The sequence below is a fragment of the Mya arenaria genome, chromosome 5, assembly GCF_026914265.1.
Source record: "Mya arenaria isolate MELC-2E11 chromosome 5, ASM2691426v1".
Lineage (NCBI taxonomy): Eukaryota > Metazoa > Mollusca > Bivalvia > Myida > Myidae > Mya > Mya arenaria.
The window spans coordinates 57,710,319-57,735,442 of NC_069126.1; the positions used below are offsets into that span (position 1 = coordinate 57,710,319).

The 25,124-nt window shown below is 34.0% G+C and overlaps 2 protein-coding genes across 13 annotated transcripts; both read right to left on the minus strand.

Moving 5' to 3' along the window:
* Nucleotides 1-9,403, minus strand: LOC128235257 (nucleolar protein dao-5-like). 7 transcript variants are annotated; one of them, XM_052950062.1, is made up of 7 exons: nucleotides 9,339-9,403; nucleotides 7,536-7,795; nucleotides 6,284-6,648; nucleotides 3,501-3,599; nucleotides 3,019-3,374; nucleotides 2,701-2,808; nucleotides 1-2,000 (listed from the first exon to the last, which is right to left on the minus strand). In XM_052950062.1, the coding sequence occupies exons 2-7, from the start codon at nucleotides 7,782-7,784 to the stop codon at nucleotides 1,375-1,377; spliced, it is 1,803 nt and encodes a 600-aa protein (XP_052806022.1). In that variant the 5' UTR covers nucleotides 7,785-7,795; nucleotides 9,339-9,403; the 3' UTR covers nucleotides 1-1,374. The 7 variants fall into 7 exon arrangements, with proteins under 7 accessions (XP_052806022.1, XP_052806018.1, XP_052806015.1 ...); XM_052950058.1 differs by having other exon boundaries at nucleotides 7,536-8,093; nucleotides 9,339-9,401; XM_052950055.1 differs by having other exon boundaries at nucleotides 7,536-8,173; nucleotides 9,339-9,394.
* A 220-nt stretch (nucleotides 9,404-9,623) lies between these two features.
* LOC128235255 (hemicentin-1-like) lies at nucleotides 9,624-24,262 on the minus strand. Of its 6 annotated transcripts, none has more exons than XM_052950052.1 (14): nucleotides 24,125-24,262; nucleotides 21,794-22,147; nucleotides 20,765-21,102; nucleotides 20,061-20,354; nucleotides 19,661-19,960; nucleotides 18,993-19,130; nucleotides 18,470-18,769; nucleotides 17,319-17,603; nucleotides 16,522-16,797; nucleotides 15,907-16,215; nucleotides 13,966-14,130; nucleotides 13,274-13,319; nucleotides 13,102-13,157; nucleotides 9,624-12,338 (listed from the first exon to the last, which is right to left on the minus strand). In XM_052950052.1, exons 3-14 carry the CDS (start codon nucleotides 20,937-20,939, stop codon nucleotides 12,241-12,243), a joined length of 2,442 nt encoding a protein of 813 aa, XP_052806012.1. In that variant the 5' UTR covers nucleotides 20,940-21,102; nucleotides 21,794-22,147; nucleotides 24,125-24,262; the 3' UTR covers nucleotides 9,624-12,240. The 6 variants fall into 6 exon arrangements, with proteins under 6 accessions (XP_052806012.1, XP_052806011.1, XP_052806010.1 ...); XM_052950051.1 differs by having other exon boundaries at nucleotides 21,794-22,381; XM_052950050.1 differs by having other exon boundaries at nucleotides 21,794-22,472.
* Nucleotides 24,263-25,124: the final 862 nt, after the last annotated feature.

The window sequence follows — 25,124 nt, forward strand, 5'->3', positions numbered from 1 at the left end:
GGTATTTATTCGCTATTTTTGAACGGGACTGCGGCTTTTTAGATGAGCAAAAATGAATTTTATTTGGAATACATATTGTGCATGGAAACTAACAAGAAAGATTTAAAAAATATAAAGTGACGGCAAAAAAGTAATAAAGAAAGTTTGTTTCTTAAGAATTTATCAACCTATACAACACAAATTAGATCAACTTTTTTTTGAAATCGTGTTTTTTTCTCTTCTTGTGACAAATGTACCCCAAAGAAAGACCTTAAATGTATATGCAATCAATATCCGAAACGTGGTTTTGTCAAGAACATGTTTACCTTGTAATTCATCCTGGAAATTTGAGAATAAATTCCAATTCGGTATGTGATTATTTTATGATGCCGGTATTTGTACAGGTGTTGAGAATAAGTGGAGTCTTCCTTGTGTCAGTTGTGAGATCACACGCTTGTAAAAAGTACATGTATAATTTACAACTGAAGTTCCCCTTATTCGGATCATGAACTTTTTTTGAACATTTATGTTTCAACGATTGTGAAGGAAGTTGTGATAACTTATACTAAGTCACTCTCGTTGGCCCGATGTTTGGCTGCGAGATTGTTGTCTATGATCAGTAAGATAAACATTCAATACATTTCATACGCCTTCAATATCCATTTTTTTTAGCAATGAGCACATACAAAATTAGCAGTGATGAAAATATCTAAACACACAACTAAAGACAACATTACAACGTAGACAAAACAAAACTTTACTTAAAAGCTCACAAAAAGTGAAAAGGCCAATGATGACATATCGTGATTTACCCAATATCGAAAGAAATAAGAAATGTTTTTATTTTTAACAATGCGAAATGAAATATCATGATTTACTTTATGTTTTCATGTGATTTCTAGGATTTATTTAGTGGAAATAAAAATGATACTAGACTGTTTCAAACAGTACAAATATCAATTTAGTATTTTTCAATGTTTTGAAAAATAAACCCGTTCTGTTGTTTAAATGGAACATGAGTGCAGCAAGAACAAAGACACAATATCACGACGTTCTTAACATGCACATACAGACTGCATTTTTAACTTATAATCTGACTTTTAGTGCTCACTCGGTGGAATATTTTACGATAATACACTAAAACAAACACTTAATATCCTCTTTGTCATTAAAATGATGAAAACGTCATAAAATCACGTCTAGTAATTTACATAGGCATGTAAATGGCTACGGCAAGTACTCAAATCCAAGTAAACGTAAGTGTATGAACACAATCAACACAGTCATCTCCTGTGTAAAGATTGAGTAATAGTAAAAACATTGTACTATTGTTATACAACTGTCTGTAAAGATCATTCGGCATTGTACTATAGATGTACACCTATAGCTAAGGAACTATCGACGAGCTCTTGTAACATGTTTTTGGGGTTTGACTGGTGTTCTATTAACTCCTTTCTTAGCCGGGGTAAGTTTGACTGGTGTTCTATTAACTGCTTTCTTAGCCGGGGTTGGTTTGACTGGTGTTTTATTAACTGCTTTCTTAGCCGGGGTAAGTTTGACTGGTGTTCTATTAACTGCTTTCTTAGCCGGGGTTGGTTTGACTGGTGTTCTATTAACTGCTTTCTTAGCCGGGGTTGGTTTGACTGGTGTTCTATTAACTGCTTTCTTAGCCGGGGTAGGTTTGACTGGTGTTCTATTAACTGCTTTCTTAGCCGGGGTAGGTTTGACTGGTGTTCTATTAACTGCTTTCTTAGCCGTGGTAGGTTTGACTGGTGTTCTATTAACTGCTTTCTTAGCCGGGGTTGGTTTGACTGGTGTTTTATTAACTGCTTTCTTAGCCGGGGTAGGTTTAACTGGTGTTCTATTAACTGCTTTCTTAGCCGGGGTAGGTTTCGCTGCTGGTTCACTTCTTCTCTGTCCGGAGGCTGGTTTGGCTTTACCAGCGGTTGCAGTCTTCTTGGGGTTTGAGTTGACCGTCCTTCTATTTAAGCGGTCCTTCACAGCCGGGGGCACCACTTTTTCTGCAATGACACTTGAAGAGTAAGAAACACTTCTTGGAGTTAAATTAGGTATCTGATATATGTAACAGTCATCAGACGTTATCATAACGTAAACGGGGAAAACGTTGCAGGTTCGGACCATATTTCAAATTTTTATTCTGTATTTATCACATTTCGAGGCGAGCTTTGTGTGTGTGTGTGTGTGTGTGTGTGTGTGTGTGTGTGCGTGTGTGCGTGTGCGTGTGCGTGCGTGCGTGCGTGCGTCCGTGCGTGCGTGCGTGTGTTGTTCATATTTAAGAATATATTCGGTTGAGTTATTTACAAGACAAATGCACGGTAAATCGGCAGTAATTGCACAGTTGTCAAACAAACAATCAGTTGACCAATAAAAGGATTGTATTTGAGCACATGGTATCATTATCAAATAGATAAATTGAATAAGTGCTCCTGCTAACAATCTGCTTGACTTGCGTCATTGATCAAGGTTTATGTCTTTTACACTTTTTAAATCCTACAGTATCTTCAAAAATACTACAAATATTGTGCTATAATCGTCAATTACAGTTTTTGTAGAACAAGCCCAACGTCATTTATTTATGCTTGGCATCAACTACTTTAAACAATATTGATATGAAAAACGACAGAAACTAAGCCCTTCTTTTCAATTTAAGAATTGGAGAAAGCCAGGGAAGCGTTTTAGCAGTGCAGCCATACCACCTACGTTTTATCGGTGCTGCACTGGTCTTTTTCTTGGACCTTGTTGCTTTTTTGACCGGGGTGGCAGCCTTCACCGAACTTGGTTTTCTCTTTTCTCCGACCTTGTGTTTGCCTTAAAAACAAAACAAAAGATAAATTTACATTTAAATCTATTTGCTCATTTGCTAAGTTAAAACACACATTTACAGAAAATGTATAACTTTCAGGTTATGGCAATACACTGACTAAAATACAGTTTTTAAAAACAGGATAAACAGTGGCTTGGGTAGCCTCCTTAGGTGCAACACTTGTTGAACAACCTTCTTCGGAATACAAAATTTACCTTGGCTAGCAGCTTTCAGAGCAGCCTTTGAACGGAGTCTAGAAAGGCCTCTTTGAGTAACAGCGACCTTCATCGGTGTGGCTGGTTGAGATGCAGCCCTTGTGGAGCGACCCTTTTTATGTGTGGGGGCTTTCGATTGGGTAGCTGCTTTTGGGGAAGCCCTGGTAGATCGTCCCTTTTTTGATGTGGATTCCTTAGCTGATTTAGCTGTCTTTGGAGCTGCTCTTGTAGATTGGCTCTTCTTCGGTGTAGCAGCTCTAGAATTTAATGTTGCTGGTTTTCTACTGGTATATCTGCTAGAGATTTTTGGTGGTTTTACTGGATACTTCTGCCTCTTCTTTCTACCTTTTCTTCTTCTATAAAATAATTAAGGACGTGAATTATGTAAACACGTATTAATACTTAAAATAAAAAACAAAAACAAGGTGTTGCAAATTCAGCGACATTATAGATTGATAACATGATCCACTGATCCAGTATACCTTGCTGGTTTTGTTACTGGCTTCGAGACTGCTTTCCCCTTCTGCTTCTTATCCACGGGACACTGGGCTGACGACCCACCACACTTCCTCCTTACTCGCCTGGAAAACAACGGCCCAATAACAACGTTTTTACCTTTGTCAGAGAAGTTACACATCTTCATTGGTATAGGTAGTGCATGACGTGTGAATCACTCATATCGCTAGGCGATCACTTATGGAAGGGTATTGACGCAAAAATTGCATTATGCTTTATGACATTTGTATTATGCTTTATGGCATTTCCGTTCGGGTAATGAACCTTACAATTTGTATTATGACATGTCGTATCGCATGATGACATATGCATTCTGCATGTTGGAATCCCAATCTTGTTTAGAGCTATTCCAATAACAATATTACATACTAACTTCATTTTGTTTAAATAACTGTGAACATCATTTAATGAATTCATCTTTTGTTACAATCTACATAACTTCCTTATTTTTATCATAAAGTTCGAAATTTGAGAAGGCCGAATAGAAATACAAGTACGCACAGTGCAATAATCACCAAGCATTGTCCAAATTAGTCCAGCCAAATGACGCAAGCCAAATGAACTAACCATAATGCGGTTGCCAAGAAACATGCATAGCGAATTATGACAACAGGGGACGCTGTATGCATATTCATTGGTTTCCGTACATGTCCGGAGTTAAACGAATTACATGCATGGCAGTTATTTCCCTTTGTTCTAAATCGGTCATAGCAATAAGTTGATGTGATTTGCGTATGCTGTATATTTATATTTCGGCTGAATATATTTAACATTTATAGGGGTCGCATGTTCTGCATCTACTGAAAGCATTACATGTACAGGTATTCTAACATACACACATAACACTGTCATGACCGGGGAATAGCGGGGACTTTGACTTTCGGTCCAGCCAAGTTGGGCTAAGTTGGGCAAGTTGGGCTAAGTCCCCGCTCTGCGGGGACGAACTGCTTGTGAAACCCCTGCCAAATGCCCCCGCACCCCGTTCTAGGTTAGGCCCATTCCCCGCTATATTTGGTGGGAAGACAAAACCACTGCGGGGCCACCTAGAAGGTAAAGACACGGTCCATTTCCCCGGCTATCCCCGGTATACACCCGAACCTGGGGGCCGTGGTTACAATTGACTCGTACATAATTACTGTTTTGACCCAGCTGTCATATCACGCTGATATGTCATCCGTTCTGGACAGAGTCAAAAATGCCATTGACGCTATTACAACGAGTGCTAATGACCACAGGTGTCTGACTCATTGTTTGTCTCTAAAATGTTGATTAATAGCATTTTGGACACATATGTAATGCCGCTGATATCATCTGAGCGCTTGTCATGGAAATGGCCGCCTCGTAGGAAATTTAAAAGTGGATTTAACTTGAAGACTAATACGGTAAATAGTTTTGTGTGTAGTGCAGTTTACACGTAAACGAATTGATGGTTGGAATTCGCTGTACAGTTTCCGACTTTTGCACAACGAGAATGGGACATTGCATTGTGCATGTTTGTCTAAAGGTAATTAAGTTATACCAACCTATCGCATATCATTTCAAATGTTACTGACTCCTCTTTTCATGTCACCTATATAAAAAATGGATTGTTTCTATGTTGACATATAAATAAAACTTAGGTAAATAGGTATGAGTTACATACTTTGTTTCTTTCCTGTATATCAAAGGCATTACATATCTTCGGATGTGTTGTTTATCTCATCATATGTACCCCAAATGATATAAATCAACATTCTAGAGACAAGCAATGAGTCAGACGCCTGTGGGAGAAACCAGAAATCGTGGCTTATTTGCTACAAAGGGAAATAACTCTAAGCGCCTGTACTAGTACAATCGTAGATTTTCGACATTTTCCGTATCCTTTCGTAAAAAACAACGAGGAAGCGCCATCTGCCTATCAGTTTCGTCATAACATCTTGTGACAAACTTCGAATGCAGCCAGGCAAGAAAGAAGGATACATTTTCACACACAAGACACGAAAGAACAAACGTTACAATGATGAAATACACATTTCAGATGTACAATTGACAAACCACAGTATGTACGATGCAACCATTGATACACGATAAATATCACCCAAATTGTAAACACAGACATGTATTGTTAAACAAAGGAATAATAGGAAGCTTAATACACATACCATCAGGCAACAAGCAACAAGCAGAATGGAACGTTCAATGTTAACAGGCGGAATAGAGTGGTCATATGGCAAACTACAAATGTCATCAAACATAATGCAATTTTTGCGTCAATACACTTCCATAATCACTAATACACAATAAGTTTCGGTTAACCAGAGCACACGGTTTTGCATTTCAATTTATATTTAAACCCTGTACGAAGAATACATAAAAATGGAAACTTCTTTTTACTGTCAAACTTGTATGGGAATACAAAATAATAATGATCTGCACTGTTGTAACCTTTGGCATTTGTGACAATACACATTTAGGATTTTCTGCCCTCTTTTTTGACTTTTATATTTGAGTGACTTGGATGGAGTGATAAAGAAGGAAAAAATAGAAACATTCGCATGAAGTACAAAACATCACCTTTGCTATAAAAGTCAAATCAATCAAGATAGCCAAAATAAATTCATAATGTTGTACTAAACAAGTACTCAGTCATATTTTTATGAAATCCACAAATAACTTTCTCCAGAACGTTAATCAAATCCATGTTTAGTTGGGCTATAATTATTGATGACAATAGCTCAATCACTTGCTAATTGACAAAATTAATGTGTACCTGTGGAGTAGCCCACACAGGCAGGCAACTCCTGAGCGACTGACAGAGCAGGATCGTTTGTGAGTCAGTTTCTCGACCGCAATCTGTGTAGCAAGGGAAGAGACCTTGTCTTCAACCCGGAGCAGATCACGGACACTCGCCAGGTTGTCACACGCAGATTTCTTGCTAGAAGAGATTTGGGACATATAAATCTCGCCGATCCCGTTGGGAGGTTCTGGTATGTCAGCATACAACACAGAGTTTGAGGTGTCGCTGCTGGAGGCAGACATGTTCAGACCGGATGCGGGAGCTTTCTCCTGGGTAGGGGTAAACAGGTCACCAACACCACCCAGACTCGTCCTTTCCATATTCTTCTCACGATCCATCTGTCATTTTAAGTAACAAATCAAACTTCAAATGTTCCAAAAAAGATTATTCATTAAAATGCACATAAAATGTAAAATATAATGCCCTCACAATGTCAATAATTTAACTACTGGTACTAACACAGTTCTGATGACGTTATCATGTTTTAAAACGAAGACGTTAGTCAACAGCATAAAGGTGACATCAGTATTCAAAGTAGCGTCGACGTATTCATTTTAACCATCAAACCGGAAAACGTATATTTTTTAACAAAACTATCTTGAACGTTTCTTGAGTTATGCCAAATGTGTATGTTTTTGCATTGCGACTACGACACAAAGGCTAATGCTTTATACGTAAAGTCAATACTATGCTTTAAAAACATATAATAAGTTAAGATTGCAAATAACATTTTAAATTGCATGTGGACTGAGTTCAGCTTGATTAAGTAAATGCAGTTGATAACCTCATAATCGAAACTAGCCTTAAAGAGTTGATTTTAATCTTATAGATTTTTTACCTTTTTGCTTCTGAGCTTCTTTTTGTAGCTTTTCGGATAAATATTGAATGAAATCGTAAACGTCCAAAAATTGTCTTCAGATAAGGGGACTATTAAGTCGTGAATGAATGTTTCGAAAACTACCGTAACACAAAATAATAGAACATATCTGCGCTTTCCTTTTCGATTATATTATGAGTAAAGAATAAAAAGATGCAGTCATAATTAGTTAACAAACCGTTAGTACATTAAGTTGAAAGGTACATGATTGTATTCTTCTGAACCGCAATCTTGCAACAAAATCACTAAGATATCTCTCTCGTTTGTAACACCATTGGGTAAATCTTAGAAGTCATAGCAAATAATGATGCAATCTGCATGTATAATAAAAATCTTTAAGGAACACACCTGATAACTTCCAGAAGGCAGTTGGCTGTTTTGGGATGAAGAAAGTGGCTGCGCATAGTCATTCTCCAACCCAAATCCTCCATCGGCTAAGCAGTCCAAATTTGAAGTTTGAATCTCGGACTCATTGTAACACATGTCATGGAAACCATACTCATCGTCAACCAGCAGCGGAGTGTGAGGATGTTTAATGTTAACGTAGGATATGAATGATAGCATGATGAAACAGGTTAATACTGTTCTTTGCATCATTATTTTCAATACTGCGTGAATAAACAAACCGAACATTCAATTCTTGATATCAATTAAAAGAAGTATATATGTGCAGAGCGCCCACGCCCCCTCGACTGAATCAACAAACAACATGAATATTCACATTTGATTTCTGCATTCTTAAATGTCAACAATTCCATGTTAGCGATGATCATGTGAGCAGGCAAGTGAAATAATTGCTGTTCGATCAGTCAAATAGCTGCGTGTTCATTTGGGCAACACTATTAAAGAACATACGAGCCACACCTTGAGCGATTTGGGGTCTTGAGGTCATATTTGCCTTTCTCGCTTATTTACATAAAATGATACAGATCATTGATCAGCCATTATACTGTTGATATATAAATAATCAGCGTGAAGATTATTTACTACAAATGATTATAAAGAAATACTCGTTATCACTATCCGTATATGGCTAAACCTTAGTTAACAGCAACACTTTAAAAGGTGTTGCGTATTTAATACAGTGTAATTCAATTTAACACATTAGCACATTTTCAACTTTCAACTTTTTTTTCTAACTACCTAATATAGGGCCTTCCACGGTGCAAAAGTCGTTTGAAGGACCAAAACTAATAATTATTAAAAAACAAATCAATTTCTTTTAGGTTTTAAGGGTCACTATTTAGCAAGCATAATTTATATATCCGTTGCAACATGTTAATGTAATAAGGCGTTTAGCACACTGTACGAAAGAAGATTTGATAATATTTCCACAAAAAAGCATTTGTATTTTTTCGAAAATGTATTTACACATAATTAGGTTTTTTGTGTCAAAATCTTCAGTTCTACCTAATCAACAATATTTTACGGCCTTGCGGTGATTGCAGCTATTTAAAAAAATATTTGCATATTTGTACCCAGGAAATGTATTTTATCCACCATTTTTCAGTATTTCATTGAATATCTTTCTTATTTGAAAATATAGTATCATGAACCCGCAAGACATTGTTGAGTAGGCAGTCTTGGGCATTTTGACATAAAAACAAATATATAATGTTGACAGACTTTAATTTCCAAAAAATGTGAATGTTTTTTATCCTAAATCTGATAAAATATTCTTAAGTTAAATTTTGGTCAACTTCTCCAAAACATGTCCTTAATATGTTTGTTTTACTCCCGAAAAACATCGTACGACAAATTTACATAAAACATGACCTTTTCAAAGCTTTTTATTTTTTGATTTCCCCACCCATATTTGCACCGTGGAAGTTCCTTAAGTGTGCAAATTCACTATATTTTGATGAATGATCAATTTTGAAAAGCAACTTTAAAGAGTCGTTCACTTAAATACTTGTGATCTAAATGCACCAGCATACAACAATTATTTTGCAGCTTACTTCAAGAAACAATGTGATTTATTACAAACATATCAAAATGTAGATGCAATTTCTTAATGTATCACAATACATTCCTCTGTTCATATAACTAAGGTATCAAATAAACTTTAAACTGTCGGCACTCTATTTATTAAATGGTGTATCTATAAAAGGTGTTTGTGTTTGTAATAAAATCGTTCAAAATAAGACATACGTGTGGTAGTTTTATAAACTTAGAATCATCAAATGATCACATTTCCGCCTTTGTTTATGTTTGTTAAAATACCACTGTACAAAATAAGGGAGGGAACTAATGCACCATGTGGCTAATGCATACCAGCTATTTATCCAATACGCGATGATCGCAAGAAACTACTGCAAATATACACAAGAGCGTTATGTCTGATAACACTTCAAATGTTTGTTCAGTACAATACAAGATACAAAATCCAAGACTCTTTAATTAAAGGGGGGTATATAATAACAAAAAACATTAGCTGATTGGGCTATTTTCTGACATGAATAATAAGCATACATAAAATATCAAAACATACCAAAGCTCATGACCTGGAAATTAAAGGATATACATGTAGTTTGAAGGGACGGCAGCGATGCAAAAGTCGATTGAATTACAAAAATTTAAAATCTTTGTAAAAAAATCAATTTCTATTCAGATTTGATGTTCAATAGTTAACAAGCATGATTCATATATCCGTTGCAACATAAAAGCTGTAATTAGGAGTTGAACAATTTTTACGACATAATATAATTATATCAGATTTCCAATCTTAAAGCATTTACGTTTGCCCGGAAATGTCTTAATACAAAAATAATATGTTTATGAGTCAATTATTTCGGAACTGCCCAATCAAATCTTGGCGATCTTAGTTTTTTTGCGAAAACGAGGTTTATCGAAATGAACCTATCTTACACGAGCGGCTATGGTAGGTGCTTTTTCTCCCACCTCAGTTAAGCAAAATAAAGCTAAAATATATTTTTTCGCTGGGACTATTTTGTGCGTGCCTAGTGAGAATCGTATGCTTATAGATATGAGATAATTCGTAGTTGTCATGGATATGCACGCAGTGATTAAGATGATGTCAATAATTAAATCGTCCTTTATATAGTTCCGAGGAGAGTGCAGCATTATTACTTGAAAACCGCTTTTTTTATGTTGCCATTTGAAGCGAGAAATTATGATTTGTGATTAAAGTATTGCCGCAAGACAAGGTTTTCATGATGCTAGAGAGAGACAACGGTTATAAACAAGGGAGGTAAAAGGAGTTCTTGTTTTATCTTTCCCCTTGGTCAAGATAAGTATTTGCAGCATGGCCAAATTTTTGTATCTACTTATCTGAGGTGGGAGAAATATGTATCCACTTCACTCGAACCATCTAGTCCATTAAACCTCGAACTTAACTTGCAAATCGCTTATAGAGCATTTAACCGCGCATGTCCACAAGCATTTGAACAATTGCTTTTTTTAAGATATCAACCAATGCTTTACATTGTATAAAGCTAAATATATATCACAACTTTCCCTATATATGTTCGGATATTACTTACGGAAATATGATTTTATATGATCCTTGCTAAATAGTTAGGAATATTTCTTTATTTGAACATTGACGCGTATCCATAATACATACTTGAATCACACGTAATTGTTCTTTAACATTTAAACAATTTAAATGTTCAACAAATCAGTCATTTTGCAATGTGCTTATTATAATCTAAATGAAATTGTGGGAAAGCCAATTGCGTGTATGAAACCTCTCTATTATGAAACATAAGCTGTATATCTAAAAACGGTAACACAATGAACGCTTGTTATACAAGAAAGTATAAATATTGGTAGGAAGAAAAACACAAATTAACAAACAAATAATGACTTATTTATGGGCATTCTGCTGAAGTTGCGAGGTACATATTTGTATTACGCCATTGCGTAGTTTTTCCTAAGTTCTGTTTCAAGTTACATCCGTTTTTCTTTCAGATCGAACACATGACCAAGTACATAATCATAACAATACAATAAGAAATATAAGGTAAACGAAAAAATACGAACAACTGTCTTATTTATATAACACGGTTATTTGATAATTGCCTGCCTATAATCGCACACCAATAACCTATGAGCAGACCTAGGGCATTTAATATTGAATTATTGCACATAAACAAACTCTGATGTATAATGCAATGGAATAAGCATGGAAGGAAAAACATATTTGCAAAATAAAGTGGCAAATAAATACTACATATTGAAGTAAAGAATTATAATTGTAATATAATGATACAATTGACACATAAGAGTTAATCCCTAATATGTATATCTAGTCAACATATAAGATACAGAGTATATGTATACACTTGGTAATGAAAATGATTTTCCTTTTGGCAAAATGGACAATATTTATTATTGACTATTTCTAATCTCATACTCTGTCACTATATGCCATGATTTTCCATTGTATATGTATTGTGTCTATATATTTGGTATAAGTTGTATTGTATTTCTAATTTCTTTCTAGGGTTTAAAATTAGGATCTGAGACTATACACAGTATCGATCAGGTGTCATATGGCCTAAGATTATTAAGACTCATAGCAAGCAATTTCTTCCTAATACCAGTATCTTTATCCACATGAAAAAAACAAGTGACAGTTAAAATGAATTATAAGTTTGCATTTCATGAACAGATCAGTCATATTATTAAGTATTTCATTGAATATTATAAGGATGAATTTATTAAAATAAATGAAAAAAGTCAACATCATGAAATGCTCATGAACACATTGAATATTGATGAAATGAATCAATCCAAAAATCATTTGCCGACTTCATATACTCTTATTATCTATATTAAGTTATTTCATTGTCGTTAACCTCAATATGAAAGAGGATGCACTGGGAGTCAACAATAGTATACACATGAAGGCATAAAAACATACGTATGATAGGTCAAATCATATGACGCAGCCGGACGTTGACTGATATATGGCCTGATAGACAACAATGTAATGCTAAGAACAGAAACTTAATAAATATAAAACGCGATATATACAAGTTACGAAACAAGGTGAGTAATCTGTTCTTGTCCTAGGCAAAACATAGGTTCATGTCAACTTTTGTTGATTCAATTTTAAGTTCTCATATGCATTGTTGTCCTTAAATGGTGTTTGCATCAAGCTATTCTCGGTTCTATCTCGGAAGTCTGCAAACAGAAATGATCAAACATATTGTTTCAGCTTAATGGGGGGATGATATGGGATCGGTCATTAATCTCAAAGATATATCGTGTAATATGACAAAAAAAGTGATATTATTGCTGCGGTTCCAGATCTTCTGTTAAAAAACATTGTTCGTAACCATGTATGTAAGAGAGTCTGATTTTGGGGCCAGAAAAAACTAAGATATATGATTTTAATTAAAGAAATCAATGAATGTACCATTCAATAATGTTTTTTAACAATTGTTTTCCAAACAAATATAATTTTTCAATAATTTTAATTAATAAAATAACTTTCCACTCTTTACATTCAATTTTTATAACATCTGCAACCAGTGCTGATTGACCGTTTGTTAACATTCAAGAACTGTCGATGTTTATCATCAAATTTAAGTAGTTTGTCAATCGTGCATTAACCTTGTTCGTGCGTTTGGTCATACACTTTTTTATCAATAATTTATCAACAGAAGTTAAGAAACCCAATGTTATTAATTTATTTCTCATAACGGACTCGTTATCATGGACCCACGAGAGTGAACAATCACAGTTAATTGAGATTATTTACATTCATTCTAGCACTGAGCTACAAAACATATCAAGAGCAGCATGGACCTTTCCCTTCAAATGGTTGGCACCTTTTTATAAAAGTTTAGGTCTGTTTATCGGACTAAGTAGTCCCTGACTAATAAATGCAATACTCCTCATATCGAAATATTGTACCATAAAAACTCATACAACTCATACATACCAAGGTGAGAATATTCGGGTGATATTCCTCTGTGACCAAGGGCAAGGTCCTCGTACCTAAGATAAACAATACATATTTTCCATATTCAAGTAATCAATGTACGATTGATTAAAAAATGACATTTTAATGCACTATTGCAACAATTCAATACGTTTTAAACGTTAAAGTATACCGAGTATCATCTTTCAAGCTACCTCCATCCCTGCATCGGTCACTTTCTGAAATTTAGAAAACGACACATGCTAAAGAAAAATAATGGCATTATATAAAAGTTATCTATCAATATAACAAGAGGGCCCGGAAAAAATAACATGTTGGTAAGTGTTCACGGTATCGGACAAGAACACTGTTACGTCAAGGACGATTTTTGAAGCTTTTTTCATTAAAATAATTTACATTGAAATTACTGTGAGGTTAATGCAAGGACCCTTCACATAAAGAACCATTAAAAATCAGCTTCACTTTTTAGGATGGAAAGTCGTTTAAAATAGCAAGTTGTTGACATTCGAATGCATTAATCCTTTTTCGTAGGTCGATATTCATTAGTTAAAGACCATAGCCAGTGTTTTGAGCAGAACGTCATTTCGTAAATAAATGGTTTATTGAAATCACAGCGTATACGAGTTTAAATATATACATACAAACATTCGTTTAGAAGCAAAGTTGGGTATAAAAAGGCACAGAACTCATTTGTAATTCGATCTATTGTATGAAAATTGAGAGCAGAATTTACGGCAACACCTACGATTATACTAGAAGAGAGAAGGATTACAGCGACAATCACTGGCGACATAATGTCGTTCTTTAAAACAAATTTGAGGGTCTGTAGCGTTAAGGACACGTTATGCCGTGTGCCATACTCACCGTTACAACTTCGCCGTTTTCTATAGAGGAAAACAGCAAGCAGAACCACTACAAGTATCACAGTGCACACAGCACCAACTGTACCTCCTACAACTCCGCTACTACTATTGTTAGAACTGTAAACATTGTGTGACGTCGACGTTTCACCGGCTGGTTCAGCGTAAACTAGAAATCATTTCGATATTCAGTAAATACAGTATTTTATCTTTACGTGCTGTACATACATACTATTCGATTATAAACCTAAACATTGTATATATTCTTGTTAATTATCTTGACCAAGATGCCGGCGATAATACACATAAAGCCATAGATATTACAAGACAATAATACACACGTTACTATAAATAATAACATTTTACTACAGAAATTCGTTCCCGCAAAAATGATTATCGTCTCCGCCCGTGAGATTATCACGACACGTCAGGACGATTATGGCATAATTGCCTGACGAAGACGAGAACGTGCACACTGACGTCATTATCTCGAAAATAAAAATGACCGCCGTATACTTGGTAGGCAAACATTTAAACATTAAAATCTTTAAAGGGATTAAAATGGACCTATCGGTGCAATAATAGTGAAATTAGTTTTACCAATAATGACACCTTTCGTGTTTCAGTAACGAGTACTACCCGAAACCGTACCGGATGTTTACATTCGGGGAAGGTCATAAAAAAGTGAGACAAGGAATGTTTTGTTGAAACGTTTTGTTTTAATTTTTTCGCTGAAAAATGTTAATTATTCCAGCGAAATGGCTAGGTTCATTCAAGCCGAGATTCTTATATAATTTCTCCTAGGCTGATTGACCCTAGTCGATGTAAAACAGGAAATATTTGAAGACTGGAAATTTTTTTTAGGTTTATTCTGAAAACACGTAAAAAGGTCTGCTATTTTGATTTGCAGTCTCACGCTATTTTTCGCAGCTAATGCCATTCAAAACCATTTTGCTATATCTCATTTTTAAGACTTTCAGACATATCATCTATTTTTTACATCATCAGTACATGCTAATTATATGGCATATCCTTCAGTATTAAAAAAAATCATTGACAAATGACTAAACATATGTATTATGCAGGATAATGCATGGTTGACCATGGCTTTTGGTTGATAATTGCTTCATGTATTATTCTATAAATAAACAGACGAGCTGATTTAAGCGAGTATGAAGAATTCTTAATTTCAAAAAGGGGTCTAGATAAATCACGAAGAGATTTATTCGTAGAATAAATACAAAAATACGTTCGTATAAGATAAGTATATGTATTATGTTAAAATTTTTAATGAAATACCACGAACGCTGACATAATATCAAACGGAATCCCGGAATTACCAGTGGGAGTAAACATAATTATGTTATAATTGTGAAATACGCATATTCTAGGTGACTGTTAATTGAGATATGAACATTTGATAATTTTCAGTACAGAGCGCCGGTAAGTAGAAAAGGGATGTACACCTTTATATTCGCAGTTGATTTTATGTACGATAAAATTCCAATCAATTCGACAAAAAAAGCAAAAAAAGACGCAGATCGCGCATATGTGAAACAATCAATATTGATAAACGCAAAATGTATTGCAACCGAAAGCATTATTACCACATAAACATATATATAATGATTGATTCTTATGTTTCATGCGTGCACTCAGTATGAACGCCTGCTCGCGACTTTGCAAACTTGCATTATCACTGCCAAGCGTTCATACTGCATGAACGCACGAAAAGTATTAATCAACCCTAATATAATACTTACAGAAGAAATGTGTATTTGATTTGACTGTAAGAAACATGAAAAAGTATGTAAATGCTTGTATTTGTGACTTCCTCTTGTACCAATGTTCTACATTTACAGGTGATGCGATATTCACCAAGTAGAATTTTGAGTAATTACGACGACATCAAAGCAATGAGAAATGCAAATATCCATACACTTACTGTTTACAACAATGCGAAACGTTTCGTTCATGCTTCCAATTTCGTTCTCAACCCTTACAGAGTAGTTGCCGGAGTCCCATGGTTCTACGCTTGTTATAATGAGCGCAGATGACATGTCTGTGGTGATAATGATTACTCTATCAGATGAGGCTGTGTATAATGAAATTTGCATACTATTCGAAAGGTTTGTCCACGTAAAGTTTGTTGGTGGAGGGTTCGAAAATACACTGAAATTATGAACTGCAATTTCACCAGGTCTGGTTCCGATAGTTGTAAATTTGTTGTAGTCAGCCGGATACCTAGGCGAACCTGAATATAATAAAAGGAAGGATAATGTGTATTGATCAATTATCGCTCCATTGTATTATATGCATATATATGTTGAACGCATCATGTAATCAGGACGTTGAACGTTGAAGGAATATTCATTGCTTTGCACATTATTACATGTGACTCTAAAGACGATAATGATTTGCCTATGGTATATATTGCGCAATAATTGCTATTAAAATGTGTGATAAATCATATGCTCGACGATAAGTTTATTACTTTTAGCATATGCATGCCTTAATCGTTAATAGCAGCACAAATCCGCTTCATGAAACAAACACTTACATTGGACGTCCACTGTAACATTTCTTTTTTCGGGTTGCATCTGGTTGTGCTTGTTTGCAGATATGCACGTAAACTGACCAACATCCTCTAAGCATGAACTTGTTTTGTTATAAAGTAACTGATTATTTCCTTCGATATATTTAAGAGCGGATCCAGTAGGTGATAAAATGGTTATACTAGCAGGCGGATCACTGTCCACATCACAAGCAAAGCTTAGGTTATCATCTTGGTAGACAGTAGTGTGCAGAGCTGTAAACGTTATGATAAACGCCTTGTCTAGAAATACAGAAACAGAACATATCCTGGTAAGCTTAACATGCGTAATATTTATAAATTTAACTGACATGAGATAAGTCAGCACTTTACATTGACATCAACGGAAACATATTTAGTATTGAGAATAATTAAATGACAGTTAAGTAGTTATAATAATGCAATGCATATTTCAGGGACAATAAATGTTGTCAAACACATCAATTTGAAATTTACATATCTACTATGTATAGTAATCCCTTAAGATGATTAGGTGTTAACACAAATACGTATGACAATTTCATTGCGTTATGGATCATGGCATATATTAATCAAAGCAACATTTGTTGACGTCGATGCACAAATACACAACCAAAGTTTTATAAATCGCTACGCTTTCAAGTGAGCCAAATAGCTTTGGTAATAGTACTTAATTAGGAATAAATATTCCAGTAAAAGCTGACATGTGCGTCTAAGCTTACTGCAAGCCGGTATTAAGAACATTGGTAAATATTCTTAAATATAATTAAAACCAAGACACTTACATTGGACATCCACATATACACTTTCAATATCACTTCCCTTTAGCTCTTGACCTCCAGTTGGATGCATAATATTATTAGCATAGCATGTAAATTCGCCTTCTTCTGTTCGAGAAATGTTTGGTATTTTAAGGTTCTGATCAAATGTGTTTCTTTCAGGTTTTCGTTTGCTTTCCCAAGCAAAAAATGTATCATTTGGGTTTCCCGGTTCCGCGTCACAAATTAATCTCAAAGTAACACCTTCAAGAACCTCGACCCTTTTCGTGAGGTCTCTTATCTTTGGTGGATCTGAAAGATAGAACACTTATTTTTTTCTTCGTACATATTCCTTAACAAGTTTTGAAAACAGAAAGCAGTTGGTGAATAAAACAATTTTAATTTTTTAAAAAATTCTAGGGAAGCACAAATTATCAAAAGAAAGAAAACAGCAAGAAGTGCAAAGCTGCAAGCAGGTTAAGCTGTATTAAAATTTCAAGAATCGTAAACTATTTAATAATCCCGAAATATCTGAACTCAACACATTGGACAAAGTACTAGGCGACTTTTTACAGCAAATAGAAACTAAAATTCAATAGTTGGTGACTACTACTAAATCACTTTATATCGAGCGTTGATAAAAGTTTGACAAAGACATTTTAATAAATAAACTCGAAAGTGAGAGTTCAATCAGAATAAGGTTTCGAGCATAAAAATAAAGACTGTCATTAAAGAAAAGTAAGTTACTGCACATTTTAGTAAACAGGCAATATCTTTTAACATGATTACATTCTTCTTACTATGTTTCGATATAAAAGTAGACAAATCAATGCAACCTGAATTGTTCAAACACAATAATTACTAAATTGTATATTTTATGTGGTTTCTAGCAAAAAAGCAGCAATGAGATAAATGTAACATTTCGATGTTTTGAAACGGTAGAATGATATTGAAATAACATTAAACATATAAATAAATTTTGGTCTTTTTCTGCCCAACGCAAAAGTCAGCGCAAACATGGGTCGGTCTAAATGTCTTTTTTTCTGATTGTTTTACTTTGACAATATATCAAGCGGACACTTCATATTAAGCAATTTTATGTCATTTACAATCATTATTGGGCAGTATAAAATTCCAGAAATGATAAATGTCAACATGTTTTACCCAAGTATACTTACATAATATATCAAGATAAAATGATGAAACATTTCGTCCTGCAACGATTCTTCCTTGTGTTGTCTTCATTGTGTTGAAAGCAAGACAAACATAAGTTCCTGTATCTTCTTTAGAGGCATTCAAAATATCAAGTGTACACGACTGTGAATGATTGGTCCATTGGCAATTAGGTTCCGGATTTCCTTCTGTAACACATTCCACTTTCACATGATCAAATTCTAATAATCGAAGATATGCTTGTTCTAACGTAGAGTTATTCATGCACGTTGAATTCATCCGTAAAACTGGAATATCTGGAGGATCTGAATAAAATCAATGGATTGGTTAAAATTAATAATGATAACAACCAACCAATATGATACGTTACAGCGGTTATTGCAGCAGTAGCGGAAACAAACATCGCTAAAATAGTGTTTCTTTCTGTTATTTACCATGATTAGCTTACATAAGAAGTTCTAATTCCTAATATACTCATAGTAAAACTAAACACAAATGCTTTGAAAATATGTACAATCTCATACGTACACAACACCTTTATTTGGAGACTTGAATCGACTGCAGTCTTTATACTATTTGCACCAGTTGGGTATAATATGTTATATACTTCACACGTAAGGTTTGTGTCACTGTCGAATGCTGTGGTGATGATTTGCCTCTGATGGCCTGTTGACCAAGTGTAAGATGGTGTTGGATTCCCGTCAGAATTGCAAACAATGCTGATATATTCATTCCTTATTACCGATATGCTGTCTGTTGTTATATTCGTGTTTTTGTTACAATTTTAAAGGAAGGTGTACCTGGGTGATCTGTATATAGAAAATGAGTATTGAAAATCAAATAAGTTTTAGAACCGAACTCTAAGCATTTGATTTAAGGATTTTCTGTTACATATGTGCACTGATGCCCAACATTAGGAATACATCATTAGGTAGCAGACTGTTTGGTCACATATGGTCAAAACACGGTATATATATATATATATATATATATATATATATATATATATATATATATATATATATATATATATATATATATATATATATATATATATATATATACATATATATATATATATATATATTTCACTGCGTTTCTTGTCCTTTGGAAGTACATGAAAACAAGTTTATACGTAATACTGATTATATGCACAGCATATGTTCATACAATGGATACACTGAAATTTTACTTACATTGAACATGCATGTCAAATGTTGTATTGGCATATCCCTTGACTGTCGGTCCTATGCTCGGTTCCATAACATTTCCAACCAACAACGTATAACTTCCTTGAAAGGAGGTTTGAATATTTGTATACGACAGTAGTTGTCCATTTGAAGTATCACTTGAAGGCAAAATCCAGGTGATATTGGTAGGTTTTGGATTTCCGTTGCTTGAGCAATTTATTGTAACATTTGAAAATAATGTCACGTTTAAAATACCCCTAAGTATATTTACATTTTTCACCTTGCATATTATTAGACTGGGTGCAACTGCAACAAAACATCATATTATCAAATGTATGAACACGTTTAACTAATATAACAGCAGGTATTCACAAATGCATATATTGTCATTGCTATGATGACTTACAAAGGACTTTAACGGTCACTGATTGCGACTGAGACCATCCAAGAATGTGAGACGCCTGGCAGATACATGTCGATTCATTCCATTCTCCAGCAAACCAAGAAACATTGCTGACCGCACTTGATGGGGTATTCATGTCAGTCTGGGTGCCACTGTAACAAGACCATGACAGGCTTGCGAGGGGATTGCCTCCATGTACAACACATTGAAGCGTTTGTTTCGAATTCGAATTCCGAATCATGTAGAATGTATGATGGTTTTCGTGACCATTTATATAAACCAGTTGTTCTGGAAAGTCTAAATAATGAAAGGTAAAAACAATAATTAAAACAAACACATAAACACGTGCACACGTGTCAAAAGGAATATATGTAAAATACAAATATAAGACTGGGTTTGCAAATATTGCATAATGATTTGAGAAACATAAATATTTGCTATTTCAATTACATCATTTAATATATATATATATAACAATGACAAGCCGAACTCCATATAGTATTATATTATATCAAAATCATGTTGAATACTCAAGGTTCAATATCAAGGAAATACCGAACAAGATTCACAACTTTTGAAATAAAATTCTGTAGAAAGCTGGTTTTTATTATGTTACAGCAAGGTACCATTATGAATAAAAAGATAATTACGACGTTATAAAAACAAGTAGAAACAAGGAAGCAGTGTCATATATTTTACAAACTTACATCTGACATTTAGGCGAATCACATTGCTGGATATGTCGTGGTTATCTTCATTACTTGCATAACAAAACACTTCCATGTCGTGATCTCTTCCCCTCACAGTGTATGTCAGAGTACTCTTGGTAGATTTTGTCTTATCCGTATTTTCAATAACGTTTGTTATTGAATAATTTGACATAATAAAATTGCCGTTAAAATCGTTTGTATGATTTTCATGAACCACGTTATGTTTGCCGCGGGAAGTCCATTAAATGCATTGCATGTGAACAGCAGCGTTTCCTCTTCGTTGACTGTCATTGGCTTGTCCAGGTCAGGACGTAGTGTTACCAATGCGATCGGTACTGGGAAACAAAATTTCAAAAATTATTGACTATTACGCAGATTCGTCGAATATGATTAGTATAAGTTATGTAACAGGTAACTGTACTAAGCTCGAGTATTTTATGGTGTAGTTCTTTATCTTTCAAGCAATACCATTTGTTTTAAGTATGTCCTTTATTATTGATTTGTTCGCCTTTGATGTAGGGAACATATATATATATATATATATATATATATATATATATATATATATATATATATATATATATATATATATATATATACACTGTACACCAAGTGAAAATCCGGACGCGCGACTAAAGAATGACCAGCCCAGACAATACTGAATGAGCTGTAGTAGGCTTTAGGACCTTAAATTATTATACATGAACTTGTCATTAAATGTTGGTAAATAACACATCGTATGTCTTATTTTCGCTAACAAACATAGTTTTTATAACCTTTATCCAATGAGTGCATACATTTTTATAACTATATACGGTAAAATGGACGGAAAGAAGTTGGATTCCACTAACCCATTAAGTCCCATTACCGGCTTTATATTACTGTATAAAATACTATTTATTTTAAAATTAAAATTATCTGAAGTGGTTTTGAAAATAGAAAGAAAGTAGAAGCGTCGCATAATCGATTTCAATGCAAGTAAAACGATAATGACAGTTGTCTTCATTTAAGAACGAAATTGCTCACCTCTAACATCTATAGACACGACATTACTTTTGAACGCAATACCTTCCACAGAAGCAATGCAGTACCACTCATCAGTGTTGTTCAATCTGGTCATAGGTTGTGTGGTACACTTGTATGTTTTGTTGTTTATGCAAGAACAGCTCGAAAGGAGGTTGTCATATCTTCGTATCGTACAGTTATTGTTGATGTAACCCATCCTCACCAGTATATGGTAGTGCTTATGGACTCCGATATAACTGGCATCATTTGTTGTTGAACAGGTGAATGTCAACGTCAAGTTCTCACTTACAAAGGTACGGTCAGTTGATAAGACGACCTCTGTGCATCCTGGGATGTTTAATCAAACTTGCCTAACTTTAATATGTCGTTTACCAGTGAAATAACACTCAATGTATTAGCCTATTTAATTATTTTACTTTTTAGTTTTTATTTTATACCGTACCGTCCAACGAATTAAGAACGCGAGTAGCGGTCCCACGCCTTTACTTAGACACAACGGCAAAATTTCATTGAAGTTTATTTTTTTCTCATCGAGGCATAAAGTGTCAACTGTGTTCATGTCACCATTCAAACCAATCAAATGTGTCGCTTTCATCAACAAGATTAAAAAATGTATTTCATTGTAGTGTTTTCAGCAGTAGTTTCCATTGAATTTGTTGAACAGTTTTATTAAATGTTTCTTAAAAGGTTTGGGTGAAAAGGGAGTTTTATCAGTGAATAACAACAATGAATTTAATATTGTCACTGCAAACAGAGTAATGATATCAACTTTTAGAACTACTTTTAAAATCAATCAAAGTTATACATTCCTTTGATCAAAAACTAGTTTCTCACTTTTAAAACAGCAAACTATATCGGAACAAAAGTTTATTATTAAAAAAAGATTGCATAATTGTAAATAAAACATTACTTATTTGGAAACAAATATAACCTAATTTTAATTGAACATTCACTGCAGTGAATACATCAGGTACAGGTTATAGTTTATGTTTTACAAATTAAAGATTAAATCATAATCAGAACTAAAAGTTGCGATCAATAAGTTTCAATGATGTACTTTCCTTAACATGTTGATCCAAGTAAATATTGGCTTAAGGAAGACAATTTTGCTTTATACCGATTAAATGTTTACCGAAAACGTTCATTCTTTCCTATGTTCGCCGAAAACCATGCATGACCTGGTCATTAGAATATATATGTATTTTACAAACCAAATAGGCTTATGTCACTATAAAATGAGCGCTTAACACTAATAAATAGTATTTATAAGATGTTAAACATAATTCCAAATCAGCACTATAAACGAATAGGATTGATAGCGACCAGCGGGATATGTTCGTTTATTTTCCTATACCTGAACAAAAAACCGGAGTAAAGTTTGAGCATTAAAACTCAGGTACAGAAAATCATATATTGTTAACAGTGACAGCACAGTCGAATAAATGATTATTTTAGGCACTTACATCAATGGAGCCGAAAAAGATGCCATTTTACTTAGCTCTTACTATGAGCTTATCTGAGGGTGGGAGTTAAACAGTAGCGGAGGTATTTAAGTATTTTATCAATTTTGTTATATTTTGTTTCAAAGGGAAGCTACAGTGATTGCTGAATGAGTTTAAATCTAAATATAGAAATGTTTTTTATTTACCAAATTTTATTGACATACATGTTCCTCTAGCTATGTGCTGTATACTCGCATAGATCTACGGATTTTGGGGATGTCTTTTCAACATGTGATAGAAAATATCTGCGTTATTCGGGTTCTTACTGTTCATTAAAGGATCAACTAGTATAATATGTTCATGAATTTTAAGATGTTAATGTTACTTTCTTGGGATTGGGACTTAACAATAAAGAACAAGTAGTTTTTTTTCTTACTTAAATGACACTTAATGTAAAATATATGAGCGTTTTTATCTAATACATACATAATATTTGATGTTATGCATTCGTAAATGAATTGAATTCGCACTTATATGAAGAATAAATACAATTGTTTCGATTTAGCATTGGTGTTCAGTTATGCGTAATAAATACTTTATATAACCATTATCCTCACTCTTAACCATTCACAAATCAATTTCTAGACAAATCACTTGAGTTTTACATAAGACGATATCGGAATAACTATTTTAAATATATCAAATGCCGACGACTTATTTGGTTCCGTGATAGTTGTCATTATGTTTAACGTCGAAAGCGTTCGAATATTTAAGACCAATTCATTGCATAATAAGTATTTTATATTTGAAATGAAATGCAATAAGATGAAAAGAATAGCAATCATCCATCGGTGCCAATCGATTGAAACTTAATTCAAATACAGCTCACCATATGTCTTGAGAAGTATAAAGAAGCAGCAACACGTTAATGTCCTCATGATCCGTTTCATAATGAAATAAACACACTTTCTAGCATCTAGCGCGTTAAACAGATATTTGACTTTTAACTTTACAATGATTTTTTCTTCATGTAACGCTCAATGTATTAGGACTTATGTCATATGATTTGATAAAAAAGACAACTTTACTTCCTCATTCATGCTCTATTATCGGGTATGCATGTTCACGACTCTATATACATCATGTTTAACTTGTGTTTACCTTATCAAACCTGTCCAAGGTTAATAGAATGTTAAATATGCAAAATAGACACTGTCGATATATATTTATGTCTAATTGAATATTAAGCATAGCGTTGTATAACGAAATGTATAGCATGCATTGATTATGGATATTTCAGTAGAAAAGACATTTTGGATATGTCTCTTTATATATATACTTTCTCGTTAGATTTGCTATTTCTAAACGAACCCGAAGGCTCATTGACTGCCCTACATCATCCTAGTTTGCCATAAACAGATAAGAAAGCTGTAAAATATACAGTTCCCAGTCCCATGTTATTCTAAAGGAATTGAGGTAATAAACATGAATACATTGTGTCTGTCGATGAAGAAGTTTATATATAAAGTTTAAATGTATATATACAGGTTTTATTGAGTTAACATTGACCAATCAATATTTTGGATAACTTTGACTTAACCAAAAACCAGGCCGATTTTATACGATTGGCGGCTGATCTCTTGGGTGGAAACAAATCTGGTACGGATTGTAACAGAAAATTATTGTAAATAAATCTTATTGAATATTGAATACTATTGTACTTATGGAATTCAGGATTGCGTATATCATTCGGTTTTGAATGTATTTGAATGTTTCAAATGTTATTTCTAGCAATATAGGTAAACTATATGAAAACCATACATTTTCTTAAAATTCATTACAAAGCCAATCGTTATCAGCAATGAAAAAGGCATGTCATGTTTCTCATT